The sequence below is a fragment of the Neovison vison genome, chromosome 4, assembly GCF_020171115.1.
Source record: "Neovison vison isolate M4711 chromosome 4, ASM_NN_V1, whole genome shotgun sequence".
Taxonomy (NCBI): Eukaryota; Metazoa; Chordata; class Mammalia; order Carnivora; family Mustelidae; genus Neogale; species Neogale vison.
Window position 1 is genome coordinate 195150057 of NC_058094.1, and position 22995 is coordinate 195173051.

The 22995-nt window shown below is 37.6% G+C and overlaps 1 protein-coding gene across 4 annotated transcripts; it reads right to left on the bottom strand.

Moving 5' to 3' along the window:
* Positions 1–8613: 8613 nt before the first annotated feature.
* On the bottom strand, positions 8614–12722 carry GPR85 (G protein-coupled receptor 85). Of its 4 annotated transcripts, none has more exons than XM_044244577.1 (3): positions 12635–12722; positions 12356–12470; positions 8614–11243 (listed from the first exon to the last, which is right to left on the bottom strand). In XM_044244577.1, the coding sequence occupies exon 3, from the start codon at positions 11071–11073 to the stop codon at positions 9961–9963; it is 1113 nt and encodes a 370-aa protein (XP_044100512.1). In that variant the 5' UTR covers positions 11074–11243; positions 12356–12470; positions 12635–12722; the 3' UTR covers positions 8614–9960. The 4 variants fall into 4 exon arrangements, with proteins under 4 accessions (XP_044100512.1, XP_044100511.1, XP_044100513.1 ...); XM_044244576.1 differs by having other exon boundaries at positions 12356–12473; XM_044244578.1 differs by lacking the exon at positions 12356–12470.
* Positions 12723–22995: the final 10273 nt, after the last annotated feature.

The following is a 22995-nucleotide window of genomic DNA, read 5'->3' on the forward strand; positions in this document are numbered from 1 at the left end:
TTTGTGGGGATATAAATTAGATAGATGAAAAAGCCCAGGAGATTCCAATCTTACTAGAAAAATCTGAAACAGTCAGAAAACACCATTATATCAAGTAAAACCACACAGAGATTAAATATAATTGAGGCATGCAGAGGATTGAGGAATTAATGTGGGTCAAAGTGATCAAAGGTGAAGTTTGAGTGGATCTATGGATTGAGTTGGATAGTCTGTGGTGGAAGTATATGTCTATATATTGGGAGAGGTGTCTGTATTTATGTGGCATTTATAAGGAATGGAAAATGGAAAAGAATGAGAGAAGAATGTGGATAGATGAGAACACTGCTGTATCATAAAATGTCTTAATAAATAGTTTTCAGTTTGATCTTATGCACACAATAGAGAGATGTTGCAAGTTCTTGAACAGTGGGGTCAATTTCTAAACCACATGAAATATTAGCCCCATTCTTTCTTCCTATTACTTTCAAACTTTCCTATTAATGAAACCTTTTTTTCTGGTGTCACCTATTCCCAGCATTGGAACCACCTTACCATTTCCTCTCAATTCCTTATGTGGCTTCCCTTTGGTCATTACATACATGTGTCCCTGTTGTATCTTGGTTTCTGCTACTAATGAAGAAATGATTTAACTGTCTTCCGCCATATCGAAACATCTAAGGAGGAACTTCAGTCTGTAATTTCCTTCATATTTCCTCTCTGTACAGTATAATGAATACTCATTAATATCAATAGAAGTATAGTTTTAGCTGGTTGAAAACAGAATAGTTCTTAGTTGAATATTTATGAGGATGTTTTATCCTGTACATATGATTTAAGTCTGTCTTAAAATTACAACAAAGAGCAAATATTCTCCAGCAAATCTCAATACACTAGAAAACATCTTTCTCTTTCATTTTTTTTCTTCTTGAAAATGACATTTTCTCATGCCTATAATGGAAATACAAAGCATTAGAGCTCTGACACTGCAGAAAATGCTCGAGACCTTCCAGGCATAACAAATAATAGCACCACTGAGAAGAACACAGGTTCTTTCTGCATCAGGGAACTGAGTGGCATCATATCTAAAAGCACCGATGCAATAATTGTCCAGAATTCCCAATGCACTGTGGGTATATGAGGGCCACGTAAACATGGGAACATTTGTTTCCTTGAATTATGTATTCTAGGATGCATGAGTATTTCCCCACATTATCTACCAAATTCTTTATTAGTAGCTAAAAAGTTACTACCATGATAAAAAATATTATCTTTTCTAGTTCATGCTTTTAAAAGTCAACAAGCCACCAAATTCAAAATATATTTAAAAAGGGTGTTTTATGGTAACTAAATATTTTTGTTGCTGCAAATCAGAAATTGTAAATAAAAAATGCACCATTAATTATAGCCATTTAAATCTAAGCATAGGGTGTGATTAAAAATAATAGGAAACACTTTTGTACTGGGTGGAATTTTAAAAACCAATGTCTTCACTCATGTGAAGCATAACAAAAACAACTGCAGAAAGAAAACCAGATTTGTGTTCATTTTACAAGTCTTTAAGACTAAAACCTCAGCCAAACCAGTTTTAATAAGATTTATTAAGCACCCAGTACAACTCCTTGCACACAGTAGGTGTTTCTTAAATATCTATTCAAAGATGGATCATCCTATAATTACAACTGTGTGGTACTAAAATATCTTCCTAAATTTTATCTCTCATATATTTGCTACAGGAACTTGAAATACATTTGGTGCCCTCTAAAAGAAGCCATGAATTATTTATAATTAAGACTAGAACATAAAAAGGAATAACAGGGCACAAATATCTATAATTTGATCATTTGAAATGGAAGCAGAGCATCAAGTCTGTCTGATTAAAATTAAAAGTGCTATTACGAACTTAGCACATGAATAAAGCAAGAACCCTGTGAAAGAGTACTTTGATATGCTACAGATATTCTCTCCTGCAGATGTCAACAAGCTCAGTTCAGGTTGGGTCTACAACTGCTTAGGTAAGATCCTAGCTCACTGAAATATTGTATATAGGAAGTGGATCTCTGTGGGCCATAGTCATCCATGGGTCACGGTCATCTGTGGGGAAGCTGTGTTTGTTAGAAATAACCATGTCAAAAAAAAAAAAAAAAAAAAGAAAAAGAAAAAGAAAGAAGGAAAGAAAGAAATAACCATGCCATTAATTTCCTTAGGGCATCAGTGACCCAGATGGACAAACCATAGATTTTTCCAAGCTGGAGGAATTTTAGAGATCAACCCCTTCATTATACTGTTGAGGGAACTAAGAGGTCAAGTGCATTGACAGCAGCCTGTAGCTGGTCAGCAGCTTAGCTCCCGACACTGAGGCTGGCACCCTTTTTCATGCTACACAAGATAATTAAATAAAAATTGTGTTTACTGAGATCACAAACAGCATCAAACTGGAGTTGGGGGGATGACAGCAGCTGTCACTTCAGTAGATGAAATCACTTTGGTACAATTACTGGTAAAGTAAGAGGTCAAATAAAAAGAGTGAAGCTCAGTGGGGACGAACATCGCAGGGGTTCAAGGGGCCAAGCAACAGTTAAAAAAAAAAAAAAAAGCAACAGTGAAGGATGGCCAGATGTGTAGACAACTGACACTGAGTCGATAGTTAGAGAAGTGTGAGGACCACAGGTATGCCTGAATACCACAGGATTTATGAGGTAGTCCTGCCATCGTAGAGTTATGAATACAGAAGCTACGGAAGCCGCCGGAGGAATTTCCAGAGTAGGGAAGTAAATGTCGGTAGTGGGAAAATGGCTGGGAACAGCAATCCTGAAAGGTGGATCTTTAAAGTGGACTTGACCACTGGGCACACCAGGAAAGGCTTTTACCCAGCCTCCAGTAACCATCCACTTAAAATCTCCACGTAGTGTAGACTGGGACAAAACCAATTTAGGACTGAAGAATATGAGCCAGATCTAGGAGAAATTCTCCACTCAGCAGGAGTTGTGTCACCCACTTTGAAAATGTGAGTGATGTAATTTGAGCCCTGTCCTTCTAAAAAGTCATTTGAAAGATGAGATGGGTTCTCCTATTTCTGCAGTAACATGATCCTCTGTGAAAGCAATCAGCTATTGTTCTTTGCTTCCTTTAGATTCTTTGTGGGAAAGTGGGGGGAAGAGGAAGGTGAACCTATGGGGCTGAAGCTGCAGCTGTTTCTGCTGTCCCTTCGGCTCTCATTAGTCAGTGTGTCTAACCTTCCCAATGACTGCGTGAAAATCAACAGTAGCAGCAGCAGCAGCAATAGCCAACATTAATTGAACGCTCACTCGGGCCTGGGTACTATGCTGATGCTTTACATCACCCATGTTTGCTTATTACTAACCTGTGTCAGTTACTTAACTTCTCTGGGCTTCAGTTTCTTCTTTTGTAAAGTATGAATTATAATGGCATCTACTCATTGTGATATCCAAATGAATTAATATATGAAAAGTGTTTAGAACAACCTTTGGCGCATAATAAGCACTTAATAATATCATTATTTAATCTATTTTTAAAAGATTTTATCTTTAAATAATCTCTTTACCCAACGTGGGGTTTGAACTCACAATCCCGAGATCAAGAGTTGCTTGCTCCATCACTGAGCCAGCCAGGCACCCCTACCCTATTTCACCTATTTTTATTATATTATCTCATTTAATCTTCAAGCAACTCTTTAGAAGTAATGATTGCCACTACTTACCATCCCCACCCCTGCCATGACAGATAAGCAAATTGAGACTCAAAGAGTTTAATTAACTTGTTCAAAAGCATAAAGCTAGTAAAAGACAGAAGAAAGACTTAAACTTTCAAGTCTTGTGCGTTTTAACCTCTCTACCACATGGGCCCTCCTCTTACAGGAACAAAAGCTCCAGCCACACAACATTAAACTTCTCTGATTGTGAATTCCTAGGTTGAACACATCATGAGCTTTAGAATCTCTTTGCCTTTTGCTTGTTTTACTATTTCCTCTGTCTGAAATGGCTTTGCCAACTTTGTCAGGCAGAGGAAATTAAAATGGTCCTTCAAGACTGAGTTTAGTTGCCACCTTTTCTGTCTCACCTTCCTTCTGCCATCTTCACAGAGTTAATTGCATTTCTGTGCTTTTTTAATGCTAATCTCTCACAGCACTTATCACATTGTCTCATCATTTGTTTGTATCTCTGCTGCTAGATGGTGAACTATGAGAGAGCCAGTAAAATGTAAAATTTATTTAAGATGCCAGACTCTGTCCTAAGGCCTTCACAAGGACGCACTCGCTGCATCCTCTCAATAACCCCAGGATGTTTGTGCCGTCATCTCCTTTTTTTGGTGAAGCATAGAAAAGTTAAGTAACTTGCCCAAGATCATACATGCAGTAAGCACATAATAAGCGACTGCTGAATTGCATTATGTCTAAAGAAAATGCTTACTAAAAATAACCCAAATTCCTTTTTTTCCCTGGAGAAAATGAATTGTCTCAATTCAACATCCCCCCCCCACCCGCAATGGAGGAGAAACAAACACTTCCTTCATCTACTCAGATTTTTGCTTTCTTAAAGCTTTGAAAAGAAACAACTAATTAACTTTAAACTCGTTGAAGCTTGACTGTTAATTCAGCTTTAAAGTTTTTTTAATATGATAATAACTTTTTCCAAGTATTATAGTAATTTTCCTCCTCATCCCATGATCTTGAATACCCACGTTAGTTAAACATTATTTTAAAACCAAATAAACCAAGATGTATATTATAATATCAATTTTAATATTTGTGTCAAGAATCTATTATTTTTCTAAACACACAGAGGGAGGAAAAAAAAAAAAAAGAACTGCTTTCTGCCTCCAAGCCAAGCTTGAAAACCTGTCTCTGAGGATGATGTTGCCCAGTGGCACCAAAAGGAACTAGGGGCTGGTTGTGAATGTCAAGTGTGAGTAATTCTGAGCCCCACACCACGTGTGGCTTTTTTGAGGCCTTTTTCTACAATCACTCAGAGATAAACACATTCTCTTTGCTCTCTTCCGGAGCTTTTATAGGATTCCAGCCCTTATATTAACAGCCTGATCTGGTGGGAGAAAACCTGGCTTTAAAAAGCCTTTTAATCCAAAGGGTTTGAGCAACTAATGGACATCATCCCTTTGGCAAAAGGAGATGATATAAAAGCTCCTTTTCCATTTTAAAAACTAGGTTTTATTTATATAATCCTTTTATAAAGTTAAAGCCTCTTGGTCTTAATATATTTTTTGGGACCTGTTACATTGCAGTATAAGGCAGTTAGCCAAAAAAAAAAAAAAAAAAAGAAATTGTCCCTCCGTTGCATGAGTTCTCTATAACTTTAACTTACTTGACTAATGGCCAAAAGGAAAAAAAAAAAAGAAAGAAAATCCAGTCATCTACAAATGATACCTTCATTTTCACCACTATTCAGACTAATTATGAGCTTGTGCCTCAAAAATGAAACAATTCTATCATTTTAATATGGTGTAAAAAAGAGTTTCCAAGGGAATTGGGGAAATCACAGAACACTAGCATGCCCAGATTTGAGAACAACAGTAAAAAAAAAAAAAGTCAGCAATAAACAATTATCCTAGTAGACCCTGCAATCTCCTTTCAAAACATTTAGAAAAGAATATTCACAAACATGAAAATGATGTGTTTTTTACATTGAAGAACAAACTGACAAGGTTTTGGAATTGTAAAGAACCCATAATTCCGGCAACCATCTACCTCAATAAATGGGTTTAACCAGTATTTGAAACATTAATATTTATCGTCTTATTTTCTTTCTTTCCTTTTAAATATGGAATCAGTATAAATTGGTTTTTGTTTGTTTAGATAACAATGTGGAGTAAAATAAAGAATGGAACAAAATAAATTTATCTAATGGTGAATACAGAGAAGTGAAGTTTGGGTTGTGTTTACAAACTTTCCTATAGGAATCCCCATTGCAACACAACTCACTATTACATGGAGGATCTTTGCAATATAAATAAATTTTGGAGGCCAAACAAACTTTTCAGATTATGGGCTTACGGAGTTTTATGGTGTCTACCACAAGGGGCATTAAAAACTTTGCAGTGGCATGCTTTAACAGTAAAAGATAGGAACACTGTTTCACAGGTTATTCCCATCTTTGCTTGAGCACCATGGGAAGACCCCAGGAGTTGGCTTCTCAGTTTCTTCTTTGATGACACTTTACCCATTCTCCTGCTACCTTGTAGAAACGTATGAGTATGTAAGAAAAGACATCTCCAAGTTTCTTGAAGGAACTGAAATACTGCTCACATGGAAGTAGAAAATCGGGACATAACAGATTATGCTGTTATTTTTTGTATAGCATTAACAACATGGGAACTTCTGTTCCCAAATGTAATGTGGTGATTCATCTAAATGAAGTGTGAGCAGAATGGGAGGTTCCCTCTGAATTGAGGCAGTATGACATATAAAAGATCCCGAGGAGTACTGGGAAAGATATACGGTAAGGCACTGAAGGAAAAATGGAGAATAGTCCACTTATGGCCATTAATACCAAGTCCATCTTAGAAATGTTTACTGTCATAACATTTGTAACTTGATGTTACTACGTATTTAATTGATTGAATTGTCATTCCCACTAGACTAAAAAAACCTTCATGAAAGAATGTTCTGTCTTGTTTTTCACTGTGTTCTCAGTCCAGGCCCAGGACCCAATACACATTTTTTGAATGGATAAATAAATTAATAAGCAATTCAGGTAGCAGTCACAGAGGTAGAAGTAAATGAAACATATCCACCTGTTAGCAATGACAAGTCAGCTAACCTCTAAAAAATGCTGGTATATAAATATATATTTAATGTTGCTATTGAAATCCAACCAGCTAACACTTGAAGAAGGTGATTCAGTCAATAGGCTGTCCTACAAATAATCTTTTTCTAATGACTATGGTTAATTTTGTTATTTAAAGGGGGCCTCTGTGGGAAACTAGGCAAATTACTCACCGTCTTTTACCTCAGTTATTATCTGCATAGGATTCCACAGTCACAGACTGAATGCCTAGCTCCAGCCAGACATCTCATAAATAAATCCACTCTGCACCAAAGGAACCAGATGAGGCAGGATAGACACATCCATGCGAACATATCATCATTATTAAGGGAAACAATTTAAGGACTGCTCAGCTCAGATGTAATTAGTCCAGGAGGGACACATTATTACTGATAATGGATCTTTCTCACTGGGAAGTTGGACTCGCCAGTGGGAATATTTTCAGGGGTTGAAAATTAATAACATTTTCAAGTTGAATTAGTTACCAACTGTTTTTAAATATTGAATATTGGAATGGGTGCCAAAATAGATAATGCCATTTGGTCATTAAGACACGGAAGCAGACTTTTACATGATTGCTACCATTACTCATTGATTTATAAATGACATAAATGACATCCATTAACACTGGGATGTATCTCACCCAGTGCTTGCCCCTTGACCTGAAATGCCAAGTTAGTCAAAAGTAAGATTCAACAAAATTTACAACAGTTCTGCCTTATTCACTGGTCACTTACCAAGCTGTTGGAATCTGTTATTCCAAATAGCTAGGGAGAGTCAGGCAATCTCACTTTGTTCTTGCTCTTGACTCCTTATTCCCCTACCTTTAATCTATGCCTCAGTTTTCTTGTCTGTATTATGGAGACTAGTGTTGATAATAGCTGATCTGGCAGCAAGACTTGCTGAATGTTCCACTGATTGCTGGTGATATCTGAAGCTCTAAGCCAAGTTCTCTGTAATCATTGTAATTATGCCTCTACTATAACTTTTTTTTGAGTTGGAAACCATGTTATCAGAATAGCTTTTGATAACATTTTTTATTGCATTTTGGAGAATGATTTTTGTACCAACAAGGGACCTTTATTGCTAGATTCAACTCCTATTGTACATTAAACTTTGTCTCAGATCCAGTCAACTTTGGTATAAAGTAAAATGAGGTTAAACACAGTGCTCACTAAATCATGGCTTGAGCTGTCCTTATATGAGCAAAACTGAATAGTTGCATATATCATTGAGACATTCCAGTGATTTATTTTTCCTTATTTATATTTATATTGATAGTCTCTTTACAGAAGTACTGTAGCAGTAAAGAATTCTGTTCCATTAGATTCCTAATCTTATTTTTCAAGTACCAAACAAAACAAAACAAAACAAACAAACAAAAAACAAATGAAAACAATAGAAAACAAAAACAATAACTTTTCTGGTTTTGTCATGTTATTTGTAAACCATTCTTCCTAGATGTTATATATTTAGAATCCAAAATTTCTTCAGTGCTCCAAATTAAAATGTGATATTTATATTAAAATTCTGAACCAATTAAATAAGCAGGTATGTATCTCTAAACATTACTGGTTTGTAAAAATAAATAGAGGGATAACTATGATAAGCTACCAAATAATGCTTTTGTAGATAATATTATTTGTCAGTTTATCATCTTTAAGTTCCCTATCATTTGTGCATTTCCAGTATCAAAATACAGTAGCTACAAAAAAGTCAAAAGCAAAACCATAATAAAGCTAGACTTCCTAGTTTGTGCTTGCCTCCCAGGTCAAAAGAAATTGTTAATTGCCAAAAAAGTAAAATTTATTCCAAGAAAAGTAACAGGCTACACGGGTAAATTTTGGCAAATGCAACTTTATATTGAAATTCACACATCTGTATCTTAAAGAATGAGACTCACAGACTCTAATGTATTTCTAAAATACCAGAAATCATATGATAAGCTTTCACAAGGTAAAACTGAAATAATTTAAACGACCAATACACTGAATGTGCAGAAAGTATAAACAAGACTGTGCCGTCAGTAGAATAAATACTTCTCAAATTGTGCAGGATGTCTTACTAAGGCTGTGGTCTCCCCTTGACAGCTGATTTAAAATATAAACATACATCAACTGCCTGCTTCTTAGAACACACTAGAATGGGAAGCACACCTCAGAAGAAAATCTCATTATCCCAGTGATGTGCACCTTAAATTTCAAACCATGTGAGGAAAAAGGAAAAAGAGTATTAAATGATCGTCCATGCACTTCCAGATGCATGACCATGACCAGTTACTGATTCGATTTCCCTTGACTATTTGCTCCAATGCTAAATAAGATGAAAGATACTAGATAACCCTTTAAGGCAACATGTGTTTATTCTGCATTATTAGAACTGCTCAGTTGTGACCATTTGGTACCATTAATGTTGCCTCCTAGACCAATATCTAGCATTTGTAAAATATAAATGAATTGGAAAAACTTTATACCAAATCAACAAAAACCACATTAATACACTTCAATGCTAGCAATTTCACTAGTAGGTAAGGAAAGTGGTATTTAGAAATAGTAACGTATTAATAAAAAAAAAAAAAAAGAGTAAACTCTAATTGAAACCAATATACTGCTTTGGAATGCTCCCCCAAACTTACAAGGCGAATTTTTAAGTGTGATAATCCAATAATTCATGGCACGTCTTTAGTGGCTTACAGTACTTTAAGTCCCCAAATATTTTAGTTTTTGCAAAACAATAATAGTATGAAATGTTTTAAAGTCTTCAAACTTCTAAAATTAGTTTTTATCAACACATTTACCTCATGTCAACTTAATTTATTAAGATGTCCAATGCTAATTGTTTTTTTGATGTTTTTTCTTTTTTCATAAGTAGTGATATACACAGCATTTAGCACTGATACTTAGCACCTGCTACTTTCATTATCTAGTTTTCAACCACAGAAAGAAACTTAGGGCAGTGGTTCAGTCCTTTCTTAATTACAAACCTTCGCCGGCAGTCAGCAGGATCACTCTGAGATTTAAAATAGGATTATAGGTGAACTATTGCAAATACTGCAGAATGTTGCCCAAATCCTTATAACCGCTGATCCCATTCTTGATTTTCTTCTCAAAATATGGCTACAAGCCACGATTGCTTAGCAGAGAAGGTTAGTGTTTCACAAGGCTAAAGATTTCCAGATGCTCCTTCATATAACACAGTAAGGTTCCCTTGGTAACCTGGATTTTCTGCAGTAAAGGAGGGTTGTGCTGAAACAGCGCCTCAGCTCCCTGTTGGAGAAAATGCAGACAAAAGGATTGATTCCTGCTTGGGCAAAACTCATCCAGACAGCGGCTGTTAGAAATCCCCCTGGTACTACAGGCCCTCTTGCAAAAACTCTCCAATAACAGGCCACCAGGTATGGGCCCCACAAGGTTAGGAAGAGAAAAGTCATTATATAGAACATTCTGCTGATTCTTTTCTCCATTTTGAACTCATCTAGGACCAAGAGCCTTCTTCTGCCCGTGGTGTTTGCATTTTGCCGGATGCCCAGCAAGGTGGGTGGTGTGGGACCCCTTCCAAATCCTGCTAGCCAATTGGCGGCTGCCTGGCCACTGGCTCCAGGGCCATGAAAAGTCCAGTTCTGGCTTACTGCTGCTACAAACTGGACTGGCTTCATTTTCCTTCGGTCGTGGACAAAAAATATCAGCTTGAGGTAGACAAGCTGTGTGGCTAGGAGGATGAGAGCAAGGAGCAGCATAAATCCTAAGGAATCATTAGCCCTGAAGGAGCGGTGTTGGAAGGTACATTGATCTTCCTCCCTAATGAATGAGTAAGTACCCACATCTAAAACTGGGGGGAATGCCATGGCCACAGACAGAGTCCACACCATGCAGATCACAGCCAGACACGTCCAAAAGGTCAGCCTCTTTGTATAGAAGCGGTGATGGGCGATAGCTAAGTATCTGGTGACGCTGATGCAGAAGAGCATGAAAGCAGTGTGGAAACAGGACAAAACCCCCAGAAAGGCAATCACTTTGCAAGTCAGAGTCCCATAAGTCCAGGTAGAGCCATTTTTGACCGAGTTGAATACGAATGGGAAACAAATTGCAGATCTGAGGATATCTGAACAGCAAAGATCCAACAGGAAGTAGTAAGGTGCTCTATGCAAGGTCTTATCTTTCACTAGCAAAATGGAGATCAGAAGGTTGCCCACCACGCTGACTCCTATTATGAAACCCAAGGAAGTCAGTTTCAGAAAGGCTGTTAGAGGAGAGAGATTTTGCAAAATGTTGTCAGCTGCATGGCTATAGTTCGCCATAGATGGATGGAGGATAAAGATACAGCCTCAGTCAAGTCTCATGATCTAGATATAAGAACAAGGATAAGATAGATCCATACATTTTACTGAAAATGTAATCCACAAAGAGAACTGATGTGATCTGCAGTCATGCTTCCTCTTTTCTTCCATTTGATTTGCCATCAGAATATCTGGAAAAAAAATGAGCTATCAGTTCTTAAGTTAACAAGTAATGATGTCAGGCAGTGCTAACATAAAGCTGTTCATTTACGGGGAAGCAAATAAAGTTTTAATTTTGAATAATAATATTTGCTTTAGTAAGTATTTTTGTTTGAGATTTCAGAAAATTGGCTTGTTTAGTTTTCTGAACTAGATGAATTGTAAAATGCCCTTATATTTTCGTAAATTTGATTGGGTACTTTTAGGACAGAAGGAATAAAATGTTCCACAGTCATAAAATATGCCAATCCAGGAATTAATCACTAATGTTACAATGGAATCCACAAGATTGCTGGTAGGTGACAGAGATGAGATTGCCTACATTATCTGAGTTCTGTTAGTATCTGTCAGTGTTTTACAGGCAGCTTTCCTGCTGATATGGATTCAAAGAGCCCTTGCAAAATATGTCTTTTAACTTAAGTGGCACTATTCATGCTGCATATTGCAAGAAGAGTATTTGTTGATTCATCTTAAAGCACAATTTCAACATTAGACTCCGAAATTAATAGGAAGTTATCCCGTATTTGATGTGATTTAATCTTTTGTCTTTCCCTCCGCACCCCACCCCCCATTTTTGGTAAATCTTTTCTCTTTTAAACCCACATGATTATTAAAAACGGTTAATGTAAATATTGGCCAGGGAAACACACCCAGAGGAATAATGCACTTCCATTTGTAGACCTTGGCTGCCTGGATTCAAATGAATTTAACATGAACCTGTATTTCTCCGGCAATTAAGCCTTTCCTATTTACACTGATAATCTTTGTTGCAAATCGCCAGTGGCTTCATTTTAAAACAAAATGCACACTGTCTCCTGGGTGCCTGAGAGCCACACACCAGGAAAATCGGCTTCCTCTGTTATTCCCACGAAGCATGTTTCCTTTGCCACTTCTCACTAGCCCGGAATATACCGATGGAAGCCCAGGCAAAACTGCGTTCGACGATTTTAATTTCCCCACCAGTACATCGCCGGGTAAATACCGATCACATCATGCAACATTACGAAACCTGAAATCCGCCACCCCTGGATTTATAATGTGGGGTGGAGGAGGGGGAGGGGAGAGAGAGACATGCATTACATACGCGAAGATGGGGAGAGAGATTGCTTCTGTGCTGCAAGGGAACTGTTCCCGGTGATTCGCAGTCTGATATTCCTCAGTCTTGCAACGCTTTCCAGAAATGGAGCTCTCAATAAGCCCTACTGAAGATGCATTGTCTGAATGTACTTCCATTATGCAGTTTATTGTCAAAAAAACAAAAAACAAAAAACCTCAGGGAGGGCTCGGTGCCGGTGAACCTGCAGTTTCATCAACACTGTGCGCCCCCCTCCCCCCAAACTTAACCGAGAGTATATCCTCCTACCTGTTGGTGTTGGATATCCCGACAGACTATAGCTTCTTCTTTCTATAAATTGCTGATTTTTTTTTTGCCTTAGTGCCTTGACTGAGCATCCAGGCAAGGCTCGGCGGCGCCTGCGCGCTGGAGCCTCCTTGAGCTCCAGCCGCGTCCTCCCCTGTCGCAGCGGCACCGTCTCCCCCAGTAACGCAGGGGCCGCGGCGGCGGCGGCGGCGGCGGCAGGCGGCGGCGGCGGCGGCGGCGGCGGCAGCGACGAGGGCGGCGGCGAGGGCTGCTTCAGCCTCTGTGGAGCCAACAGGAGCCTCGACCCGTTTCCAGAGCTGGCAGGGTTTATTGACTCTGTTGTCCTGTTGAACTGGCAAAATTAGGCTTTTGTCCCCTTCTGGCTGCCACTGAACTTTTCCCTCCCCACAACTGAAGTGGGGGCTTGGAAAGGCTTTTTCAGGACCTCAGGCCCACCCTCTTCCCTTAGGGCAACGCCAGAAGAAGCCGCCGTGTTGGGGGCGCTCGCCCCCTCTTCAGCTTCCCGGAACCCTAGTCTTCCCCGAACATTTCCTTCCTTTCTCTTTTGGGTGGTCCAGTGCATTGGAAGCTTCTTTTAGATTTCCTTTTTAATGATTTCCTCAGCTGACCTTTGCATTTGCAGGTTAGCCTGGGCGTGGGGGAAGGGGGAGGAAAAAGAAAGAAAGAAAAAGAAATTAAATTAAAAAAAAATTATATATATATATATATATATATATATATATATATATATATATTAAAAAGTGCCGTCAAGAAAACCTTGTCAATGGGGAAAAAGGGAAAGCAGGTTAGGGCAGCCTTGTCTTTGTTAGTCATCTTCTATTCTCAAATGCACGCAAATATATGTTAACTAGGGAGAAGCTAAGTTCGGAGGACAACTGCAAAATGATTTACATCCATTTTACTTTAACGACTATGACTATAGAATCAGGCTTAGAAAAATTTTAAATGACTATTCCTTGCATTCCACCCCACCGAGCAACAGCCTTTCTCTTTCCTTCTTGCAAGTACAGCTGACCGATACATTGGTAATGTCAAAGCGGTTGTGTGTGTGAGTTTCCTTTCCCTCCCCCTCTGTTTTCACGGAAGAAAAATACTAGGAATATAACGAATTCATAAAACTTACACCCATCCAAAAGGTCCGATGATATCACAAGACACCACATAGCCTGACAACTGGGTGCTTAGGGATGCCTCTGGAATCATGCATTTCCTTATTTTACCATTTCCGAAGAGTTTTGTTTATGGGGGTGGTATAAGATTTTAAACAACTCCCCATCTCCAAAAAACAAGCAGACATGCTTTCATTAGCTCCCAATGTAAAACGTCTGCTTCTCCTCCTGCATGCTTATTGCTTTATAATAATCTGTTAATGAAACAGAAAAAATAAAGATCTTCTCTACAGTAATAATTTGATCTCCAGACAGCAGTAAAATACCTCATTGCTGGGTGGTGAGATTGTGACATTCGGGCGAACTCAAACCAATCAGCATACAGATAATATGGGTTAATTTACATATTGTATTTCTATTGGACACACTGAGGTAAAGCTTTGTCTGTTTAAAGCTTAAAAATGAATACTTCACTGTCATGGTGTCACAGTCATTACACAAAGCCCTATGTTGGTAATAGTGAAATGATGTTCCGTATTCCTGATTTGTTTTGGGATATCCTAAACCCATGTAAAAGATAATTATTTGTTTAAAAAAACAGAAACAAAAAAATGAAAAAGAATACATACAAAGCACCTAACTTTTGCATTCCCTTAACCTAGAAAAATCAATCCTACAGCAATACTGGAAGTAACTTGAGGGCATATCATTCAAGTGAGACATTCCACTTTTTTGCAAAACTAATTCAGAAGATCTCAAAACTGTATGATGTTTTGCAAATTCCAAGTTCATTTTTGTGAAACTACAAATCAATTCAATTTGTTCTGTTTTACTTCCCAATTAGGGTCTCAATGTACTTTGCAAAGTTATTATTTCCTGAAATTTTACAGTTTAAAAATCTACAGAATAACTGATTTAAATAAGTTTGCTTAGGATTCATGATTGGCCAGATCTTAGGTTGTACGGATTAGGGAAAAACTACTTAAAAGTAAATTAAAAGGGTGACTGCACTGCCAGGCTGTGAGGCAATAATTTACTCTGCCAAAAGGTATAGGGCCAAGATCCAAGGGTTTAACTCTCCTCATACTTTAAGATGCAGGTATTGATTCCTTAAAAAATAAGAGGGGAATGTGTGTTTCTGCAATATTATTTCATATCTACTTCCTTGGGTATTAGAGTATTATTTTCCTTTGCAATTGAGTGCAGTTACATTCACTAGTTCTTCAGTTTTCCAGCTGTTAGATGAGAATGTCATTTTCTTGCCTCACAAGGAGGCTCAAGAAATTAATGAGATATTTTCCCTTCAGTTCATTAACTCTTCTGGAGAAAACATTGAAGCCTGCAACTTAAATGAACAGGAATTTTTAAAAAAATATATTTAATAGCTGACAAAAATTACCATCCTTAAGTTAATGTAAAGGTATTGCTTCAAATGGGTCAGATTATAACCTTATTTGATCTTAACTAATTTCTTTTTGATTCCTTATATCACCAAACCTATCAAAACTGATTGTAGGGTTAGGACTAAAGGGACAAAGCAAACAACAGCAAAATACTGGACATCCTGGGTTTGAAGGAGTCTAAAGTTTTTCAAGTTCTTTGCATATTACATTAACTTTATTGATCAGTGGATTAGGAAGACCAGTGTAATTTGCTTAATATGGTTCTTATAATAAATAAATACAACTTTATTTAAAGCAGCAATTATCTTCTTTTCAAAATTAATCAGACAGACACATCAGATTTTTGCCAAGTGATGCACATCTCATGATAGGTAAATGCAGTATTTTCATTCTATGCATTGTTTATGTAAAAATATGTGTCAGGAAATAAATAATCCTTGGCAAATGCAGAGAAAGATAGGCTAGGACGAAAATGTTCTAAGAAAAGATCTTTTAGTCATTCATTTAAAGTGCTGTCTCTTCTGCTTTAAGCTTTCTCTAAAACTTTAAAAACACATATCTTTGATATTCTCAATTCTTAACAAAATCTAAAACTATGTATGAAAAAGAGACTTTTTATAAATGTTCTGGAAGTTATTTTGATAAGAAAGCTCTCATCAGGGACTAACATGGAAACATTTTCCAAGAACTTATTTAAAAAATTCATTAACCTGGAACAAGTGGCCAACAGAAAGAGAGATTTTGCATTTATTTTTATTTTTTTAAAGGATTTTATTTATTTGAGAGAAAGAGTGTGCCTGTACAGAGGGGTGGTGTTGGGGGGCGGGAGGGGAAGGACAGAAGGAGTGGGAGAAGCAGCAGACTTTCTGCTGAGCAGGGAGCCTGATCCCAGGACCCTGAAATCATGGCCTGAGCCCAAGGCAGACGCTTAACTGACTGAGTCACCTAAGCTCCCCAATGCATTTATTTTTGATAATGTTTTTCACTCCTTAGTCTGTTGCAAAAAGTAACCTTTTTCACTGTGACATCTAAGTAACTGAGAGTTTCTAGGGCTCTACCTGCTTGAGGAACAACAAAGTGAAAGAATGCTCTAGACCCAAAAACTGCCACTGGGTTTAAAAAATTGTGCCTTAGGAGCCAGGAATCACCGTAATTGTGAACACCTCAAATAGTGAGAGTTCTTCAGAATTTTAATGAGTTCTAAAAAGATAAAGAATCTGGCATGTTCCTTTCCAAAATGCTAAAAGATTGATTTGTTAGATTTTTCTCTCTACTCTGTCACAAAGCCGGTTTCAAAGCGTTGATATAATTCACTTTTTAATTTTAAGGCTAGCATCTCTAAGAACTTCTCTCTCAATTTAAGATCCAGGCTTTTAAAAATATAGTTATTTACCATCTCTAACCTTTATGTTGACAATTTCCTTCTCTCTGAAAACGTGTTCCTTTATTGAATTCATTTAACAAATATTTGTTGAAGTTCTCCTCCGAAGGAGTTATTGAGCTAGATCTCATGAGAAATGAAAAATGAAGAGAAAGGACCCGTGTGCTGGCAGCGACAGCAATGTAGGGAGAGCGTAATTGGATAGAAGCCGAGGGGCTGGGATGACAAGAAACAAAGGGATGGATTTGATTGTTAAGAGGAAGTAGAAGCCACATTTTTTCTTTTTTAAATCAAGTGATTAAATAAGGGAAGCAAGGGAGATGGAAGAGTAAGAGTTGACTCTAAGGTTTGGAGCTTGAGTAACTGGGAGGTAGAAGACATCATTAACTGAGGCAGCAAAAGTAAAAAAAGAGAGGGTTGGTTCAGTAAATAAGATTCTGAGTTAATTTTAGACATATTGAATGTAAAATGCTGGTGGAACATTCCAGTATTGATGTATACGCTGTTGGAAGTAAAAAGCCCAAATTCAGGAAGTACCCATGGATGACAGTAGACCTACGATAAGGGTTGGATGACACTACCAAGGGAGATATTGTTGAGAGAAGAGGAGGCTGAGGTTAAAAACAAAACCAAAACCAAAAACCCGTTCCGCTCCCTCTGGGCAAACTGAAAAATGAAAGGAATGCCTCCATTTAAGAAATAGGAAGGAAAATGGAAGAACCAGAAATAGAACAAACTGAAATGAAGGAGGACAACCAGAGTCACAGACTCTGAGGAAGGAGAGAATTTCAAGGAGGCAGTGGTCATCAAGTGTAAGTTGTATCTAGGAAATTTAAAAGGAAGAGGGATGAGAATGTATCATTGAATTTGGTGAAATTAGTAACTTTTGAGAGAACAGTTTCAGAAGAGCGAATCAGACAGGGATTAATAAGTGAGGGGCACGGGTGTAAAGTTTTATAAAGTCAGGCTAAGAAACAATTTTGCTATTAATGACAGCACTGTCTTGATGATAAAGGTTTTAATGGATTCCCTTGATGTTCCAAGAACAAAGTGGTAGTTATTTAAATCAGTATAGCATGCCTTCTTCTTCTAGAAGTCTTTACACCTCTTCTTTTACACATTGTTCAAATGTGATCCTGTGAATGAAGACAGCAAATACAAGTTTCCCTATTAATGTCTGGCAAAATTTTAGAGTTTTTATCAAAAGTCTTGGTCTATTAAAATGTTTGAAATTATTTCATTCCCCTTTACCTTTTTTTTTTTTTTTTTTTTTTTTAAATAGAGTCAATCTTAACCATGAAAAAAAGCATGACCCAAGTGGGTGTGCATGTGTGTGTGTGTGGGTGGTGTGTGAGTGAGTGTGTGTGTGTGTGTATGCACTGAGAAGAGGTTGGAAGGCAAAGTAACTGTTGGTAAAATAATTAAGGAATGGGAAGTTTAATTTAATATTCAGGTTAATGGAGAGTCATATATATTTTACGTGGATTGCAAATTTTCACAGAATAAAAATGCAATATGATTTTTAAAACTCAGGACACAGAAGTCATTTTTTTCTTTGATTATTCAGAGGTTGCCTCAATCTGTAAGTGCATTAAGGCCATTATTATAAACACCAGATCTGTGATAATATGAGAAGATTATGGTTATTTAAACTTGTATAGTGTTTAGCTTTTTGACAAATGGGCATAATTAAAATATGGCTGAAAGTAAAGAATGTTAACCTAGACTCTAATTTAAGAGCTTCCCCTATTAACTGTCTAGTCCTGCATTCTGATTTTCTTGTTAGCCCATCTACTTTCATTTCTCTTAATTTTTTTAAACTTTGTAATTTTCTCTTCCCATATCTTGTACATGTGCTTACTACTTTAACTTGGTTGACACTTGTCAAAAATAAACTTGTGATGTTTTCTGCCCGATTTTACATTAAAAAGGATTTAAGAGTTAGTCCAGAGGCAACATTATTTCATTCATTCAGCAAACTCTAGTCTTAACTGGAATATGAACCTTATGTGACTACAAATGTTGTCTTATTTTGCCCTGTTCTTCTCTGGTGTCCAGACAGAACCTAGCACACAGAGGACAATATACCCATTTTTGTTGAATGTGAGCTTATGAACCTATTACATGAAGAGTGCTATGCTGGGCACTGTGAGAAGAATATATACAAGGAAATATATAGATAGATATAGATATAGATATAGATATAGATATAGATATAGATAAACAGATATACAAGGAAGGATATACACCAGGAAAAGAAGTAAAAAACAATGACACAGGCTCCAACTGTACTCTGTTTTTCTTAATCTAATAAGGTTGGTATAATTATTTGTATTATAGGCAGAAAGTTTTCTTGGCCAAGGAATTACTCTGGATTTGGGGGAATTTTGTTTTCTTCTTAGGTTTATTACATTAACATTTACATGATTCCTTATTTGCCTTACTATTCAGTAATTTCAAACCATTTTCTAGTAACATAATGTCTCTCATGCAGGTTGTAAGCCAAGAGAAGATATATTATCCTTTGAGCCCCTAACCTGGTGTTCAAATATATGACAGGAGAGGGGTTGAAATAGAAACTGGCCATTTATCTGGAAAAAGACTTCACAAGGATGATACTACTGTTAGGCAAAAATCAGGATTATCTTTCTTGCTTTTTCTTTGTTTTCTTTTTAGAAAATACTTCTTTCCCTGTGTTACCAGGCTTAAGTAAGAGCCAAATATAAAAGGTTCTTATATAAAATAGTGCTGATTCATCTTACTAATTGAATATAATTAAAAAGATACGAGCCAAATCAGTCTTTAAGTCCTCTTAGCTTGAACAGAGGCCAAAACTGATGATAGAGTTTGTAATCTCCGGAACAAGGGGGACACAGAACAATGCTTCCAACAACTTGAGACAGGGTGGTAGCTCATTTTCAGAAGGCAGCAATGACTAGGGTTGGGTGTGTACACTTTCACTGCATAGAAGAACTTGGTCAGGACTGCCTTTCTCCTTTATCGGATATAGAATTATAACGTTCTGTATTGGCCATTGGTATGTGATTGATAGTGGTTGTTTTCTGACATGGCTATTGTTAAGGGATCATTAATCTTTTCCATGGGGCATAAGGTGTGCTGTTGTATGCATGCATTATGACAAATGTGAGTCTTATTTATAAAGATTCAAATACAGAATATCTTACATCTACAAACTTGATAATCTATACTTCTTGCTGTTACCCATCATCTCTTGGAATGTCACTGTGCTGCATGGAGATGGGCAGGTGAGCAGGCTTAAGAAGTAGATGTGGAAGTGGCCCAATGCCAAGAGTTCCAGTATTTGAAATATTTTCTGGCTATGGGTTTCATATCACTTAATCCCAATTAAAATTGTAGAATAGAGGTATGATTCTAACATTTTCTGAACTAGTTGCTAGTTGTTTGGGCAAGAGGTTGTCTGGGTAAGATAGAGAGATAAATACCAGCGATAAGCCACCAGGTAAATAATTTGCCTTCCTGTGATAATACTTAATGCAGACATTTTTGGCAATATTACATATTAGTTTAGTGTCTCCTCTAGTCATTATGGGATTGTTGTGTGCAGGTCTAGGACTGCTGTCATTTTGTTCTGCTTTTATTAAATCCCTTGACAACCACAGCTCTTTAAGCTCCAGGTTTTTTACTAGCAGGTTTCTTCTGAGGGGACCATGGGTTTCTTGCATTTCTTTCCTAGTAAATCTGATTGGTTGATTAAAAACAATAACTCTATCATATAAAATTTAAAATTCTCTATCAGTTAGGTATTTACTCATTCCAATGTGTCTTGTATGCAGGTCCAGGAGTATTGACTGCTTAGCACTCTATAAAAACACTTTCACATACATTGGTCCTTCTTCACTGAGAAAGTTTTAAGATCTTGAACTAGAGACTAAACCCCAATTGGTCTGTGGACTCCTAGCTCAGGGAGTGATTCCACTGCACCATGCAGCCTTTCCAAAATTCAGCTTCTGTTAAGCCAAGTCAGCACATGCTTAATCTGCTCCCCACTTAGAACCTCAGCAGTTCTGAAATTTAACTTTAAAAGCTCTTTTAAAAAATGCATGCAAAATTTGACCTTTTACCTTGAAGGGGTGTCTTCAAGATTTTTACTTTTCAGTTAAGGATATATATATTTTTTCATTCATGCACTGTTAATTCGCCTAAATTCTAATGGGAATTAAGCACATAAACCCTTGGCACTTGGTTGAAAGACTAGGAATCATGTGGAGACAGCACTTTTGTATACAGCCTACTTGTAATCCACTCTATAAATGATTTGTTTTTGTGCCATCTGGCATTGAATAGGTGAGATTCTTGCTGGGGTTTTGTAATGAGTCTTTACTACAGAAGATCATACATACACTGACATTTAGTAAAGAGATGGACTGAATTTTTGGTCCTACTCACAGACTAAGTTCAAAATGGTGTTTTAGTAAAAAGTCAAAAAAGCTCTGGATTGATGCCTACCAACATAACCATCTAACTTGGGTATATACGCATATGTTCGTATGGCAGGCCACCCCGACCCCCCACCCCAGCACAGTTTGCTCAGTAGCTGCTTTCTAGACCTCAGTCACAGAGCCCACTTAGTGCATTTCACCTCCTGCACCTTGATGGCCAAACCAGCCTGTTTCACGCTTCAGGGCAGTACTTGTTAAAATCTATTTGTTTATTTATTTACTGTTGCAAAAAGGCTGGAAACAAAAAGATAGAGCCAAAATGGTCAAATCTCCATGGACCGGGAGCCCGGAAACTCCCTATTTTCGTGTGCAGATGAAATACAAAGTGCGCTGGAAAAGCATATCATCATGAGGTGCTTCAGTTTGGGAAGGAGTCTGGGATCCTAAGGGCTTCAGAAAGTGTGGTCTTGGGGATATACCCCTACTTTATCACAGATGCTGTGGACTCACAGAGGCTTACCATGTTATCCTGCGGACTGTTGGGAAACTCACAATAATTCCTGTATTTACCCTCAATTCGTTCAAATTCTCCAGGTTGCCAGAGCCAGAAATTGTCTAAAGGTGCATAGAAGTAGAAACCCAAACGAGGAATTTCTTTCATTCCTAATTCCTAAATGAGGAATTTCTTTCATACTATCTTAATAATTACATTACCAGATTCCATAGGATTTGAATTTTAGAGTTGAAGATCTTAAAACATCACCTAACAGTGGTTTTTCAAACTTATTTTTCTTAAGGTTTGATACAAGGTTTGTTTTTTGTTTTTTAATGATACAAGGTTTGTTTTTTGTTTTTTGTTTTTTGTTTTTTTGTTTTCCAGATGAGATCATGCTTGAAAGTAACCTACAAACAGATAATAGTGGAGCTGCTCTGGGAAAAGTGGGCCTGGGGGCTGGAGCCATATTCTGTTGGGCTTCTATTGTTTGATTTGGCAGCTGCAAAGGCAGCTCTGTGGAGCCTGGGGGTCTAATTAATACAGGTGAAAAACCCTGAGTAAGTTCATACCCCCACTCCCATTTTTTTTCTTCTTGACAGCAGATGAAAGCCAGAGATTTGCAATTCTAAAATATTTGAATTTATGAAAAATAAGCCCGGGCATGAGTACTAGAGTGATAAAACAGTCAACAGAAAGAACTGTGATGAGAAAGAACAAAGGGAGGTCAACATTATTGCCTGGTTATGGGAATAGAACAAATTCAAGTTTGGCTGGCACACACACACACTAACAGACACACGCATGCATACACACACACACACAGACAAAGAGAAATCAGATGAGGCATTCAGTTTTGACGGGAAGATAAGTTTAATTTTAGCAAATGAACATGAGGTGACAGCCATTCACATGGCATCATTTGTAAGTGCTAGTCAGTCTTGAATTGGAATGTGAAAAGTTGGGGCCAGACATAGAGGACTTTTCTGCTTATAATGGAACCCCGGGGGCCACACTGATGGAGCTGGAATGGAAACACAAGAATTCTCTAAGAAGGAGAATTAGGAGAAGCCAACGCCTGAGACTTGAAGAATGAATGAACATTAAGGCATCAGAAGAGCAAGAGAAACCAGTTAAGAAGATAGTGCAGGAATAGCAGAGAAGTAGGAGGAAAACAACCCAACTGTTCTCAGCCCCTCCCCTGTGGCTGCTCCCTCAACAAAACATTAGCCTCTCTTCCTAAGATCAGTGCAGTAGGCTCCAAATTGGACCAAGTATGCATCTTTCTTTCCTTGCTTTTATTAAAAATAAAAATAAATGAAAATTCATTTTATCCATACAATTCTTCATTGTAGTGGTGAAAGACTCCGCATATAGACACCCCCCCCAGCCATTGATTAACTAACTGCTTCTTGGCTTTTCTGTAATCGTTTGGCTTCGCCCTTCCCCTGTTAGACCCTTCCCCCAGTTAATTGTTTAACCGCTCTCTTGCCCTTCTGTAACCACTTGGCTTTTAGGGGGTGATACTGGTCTCCT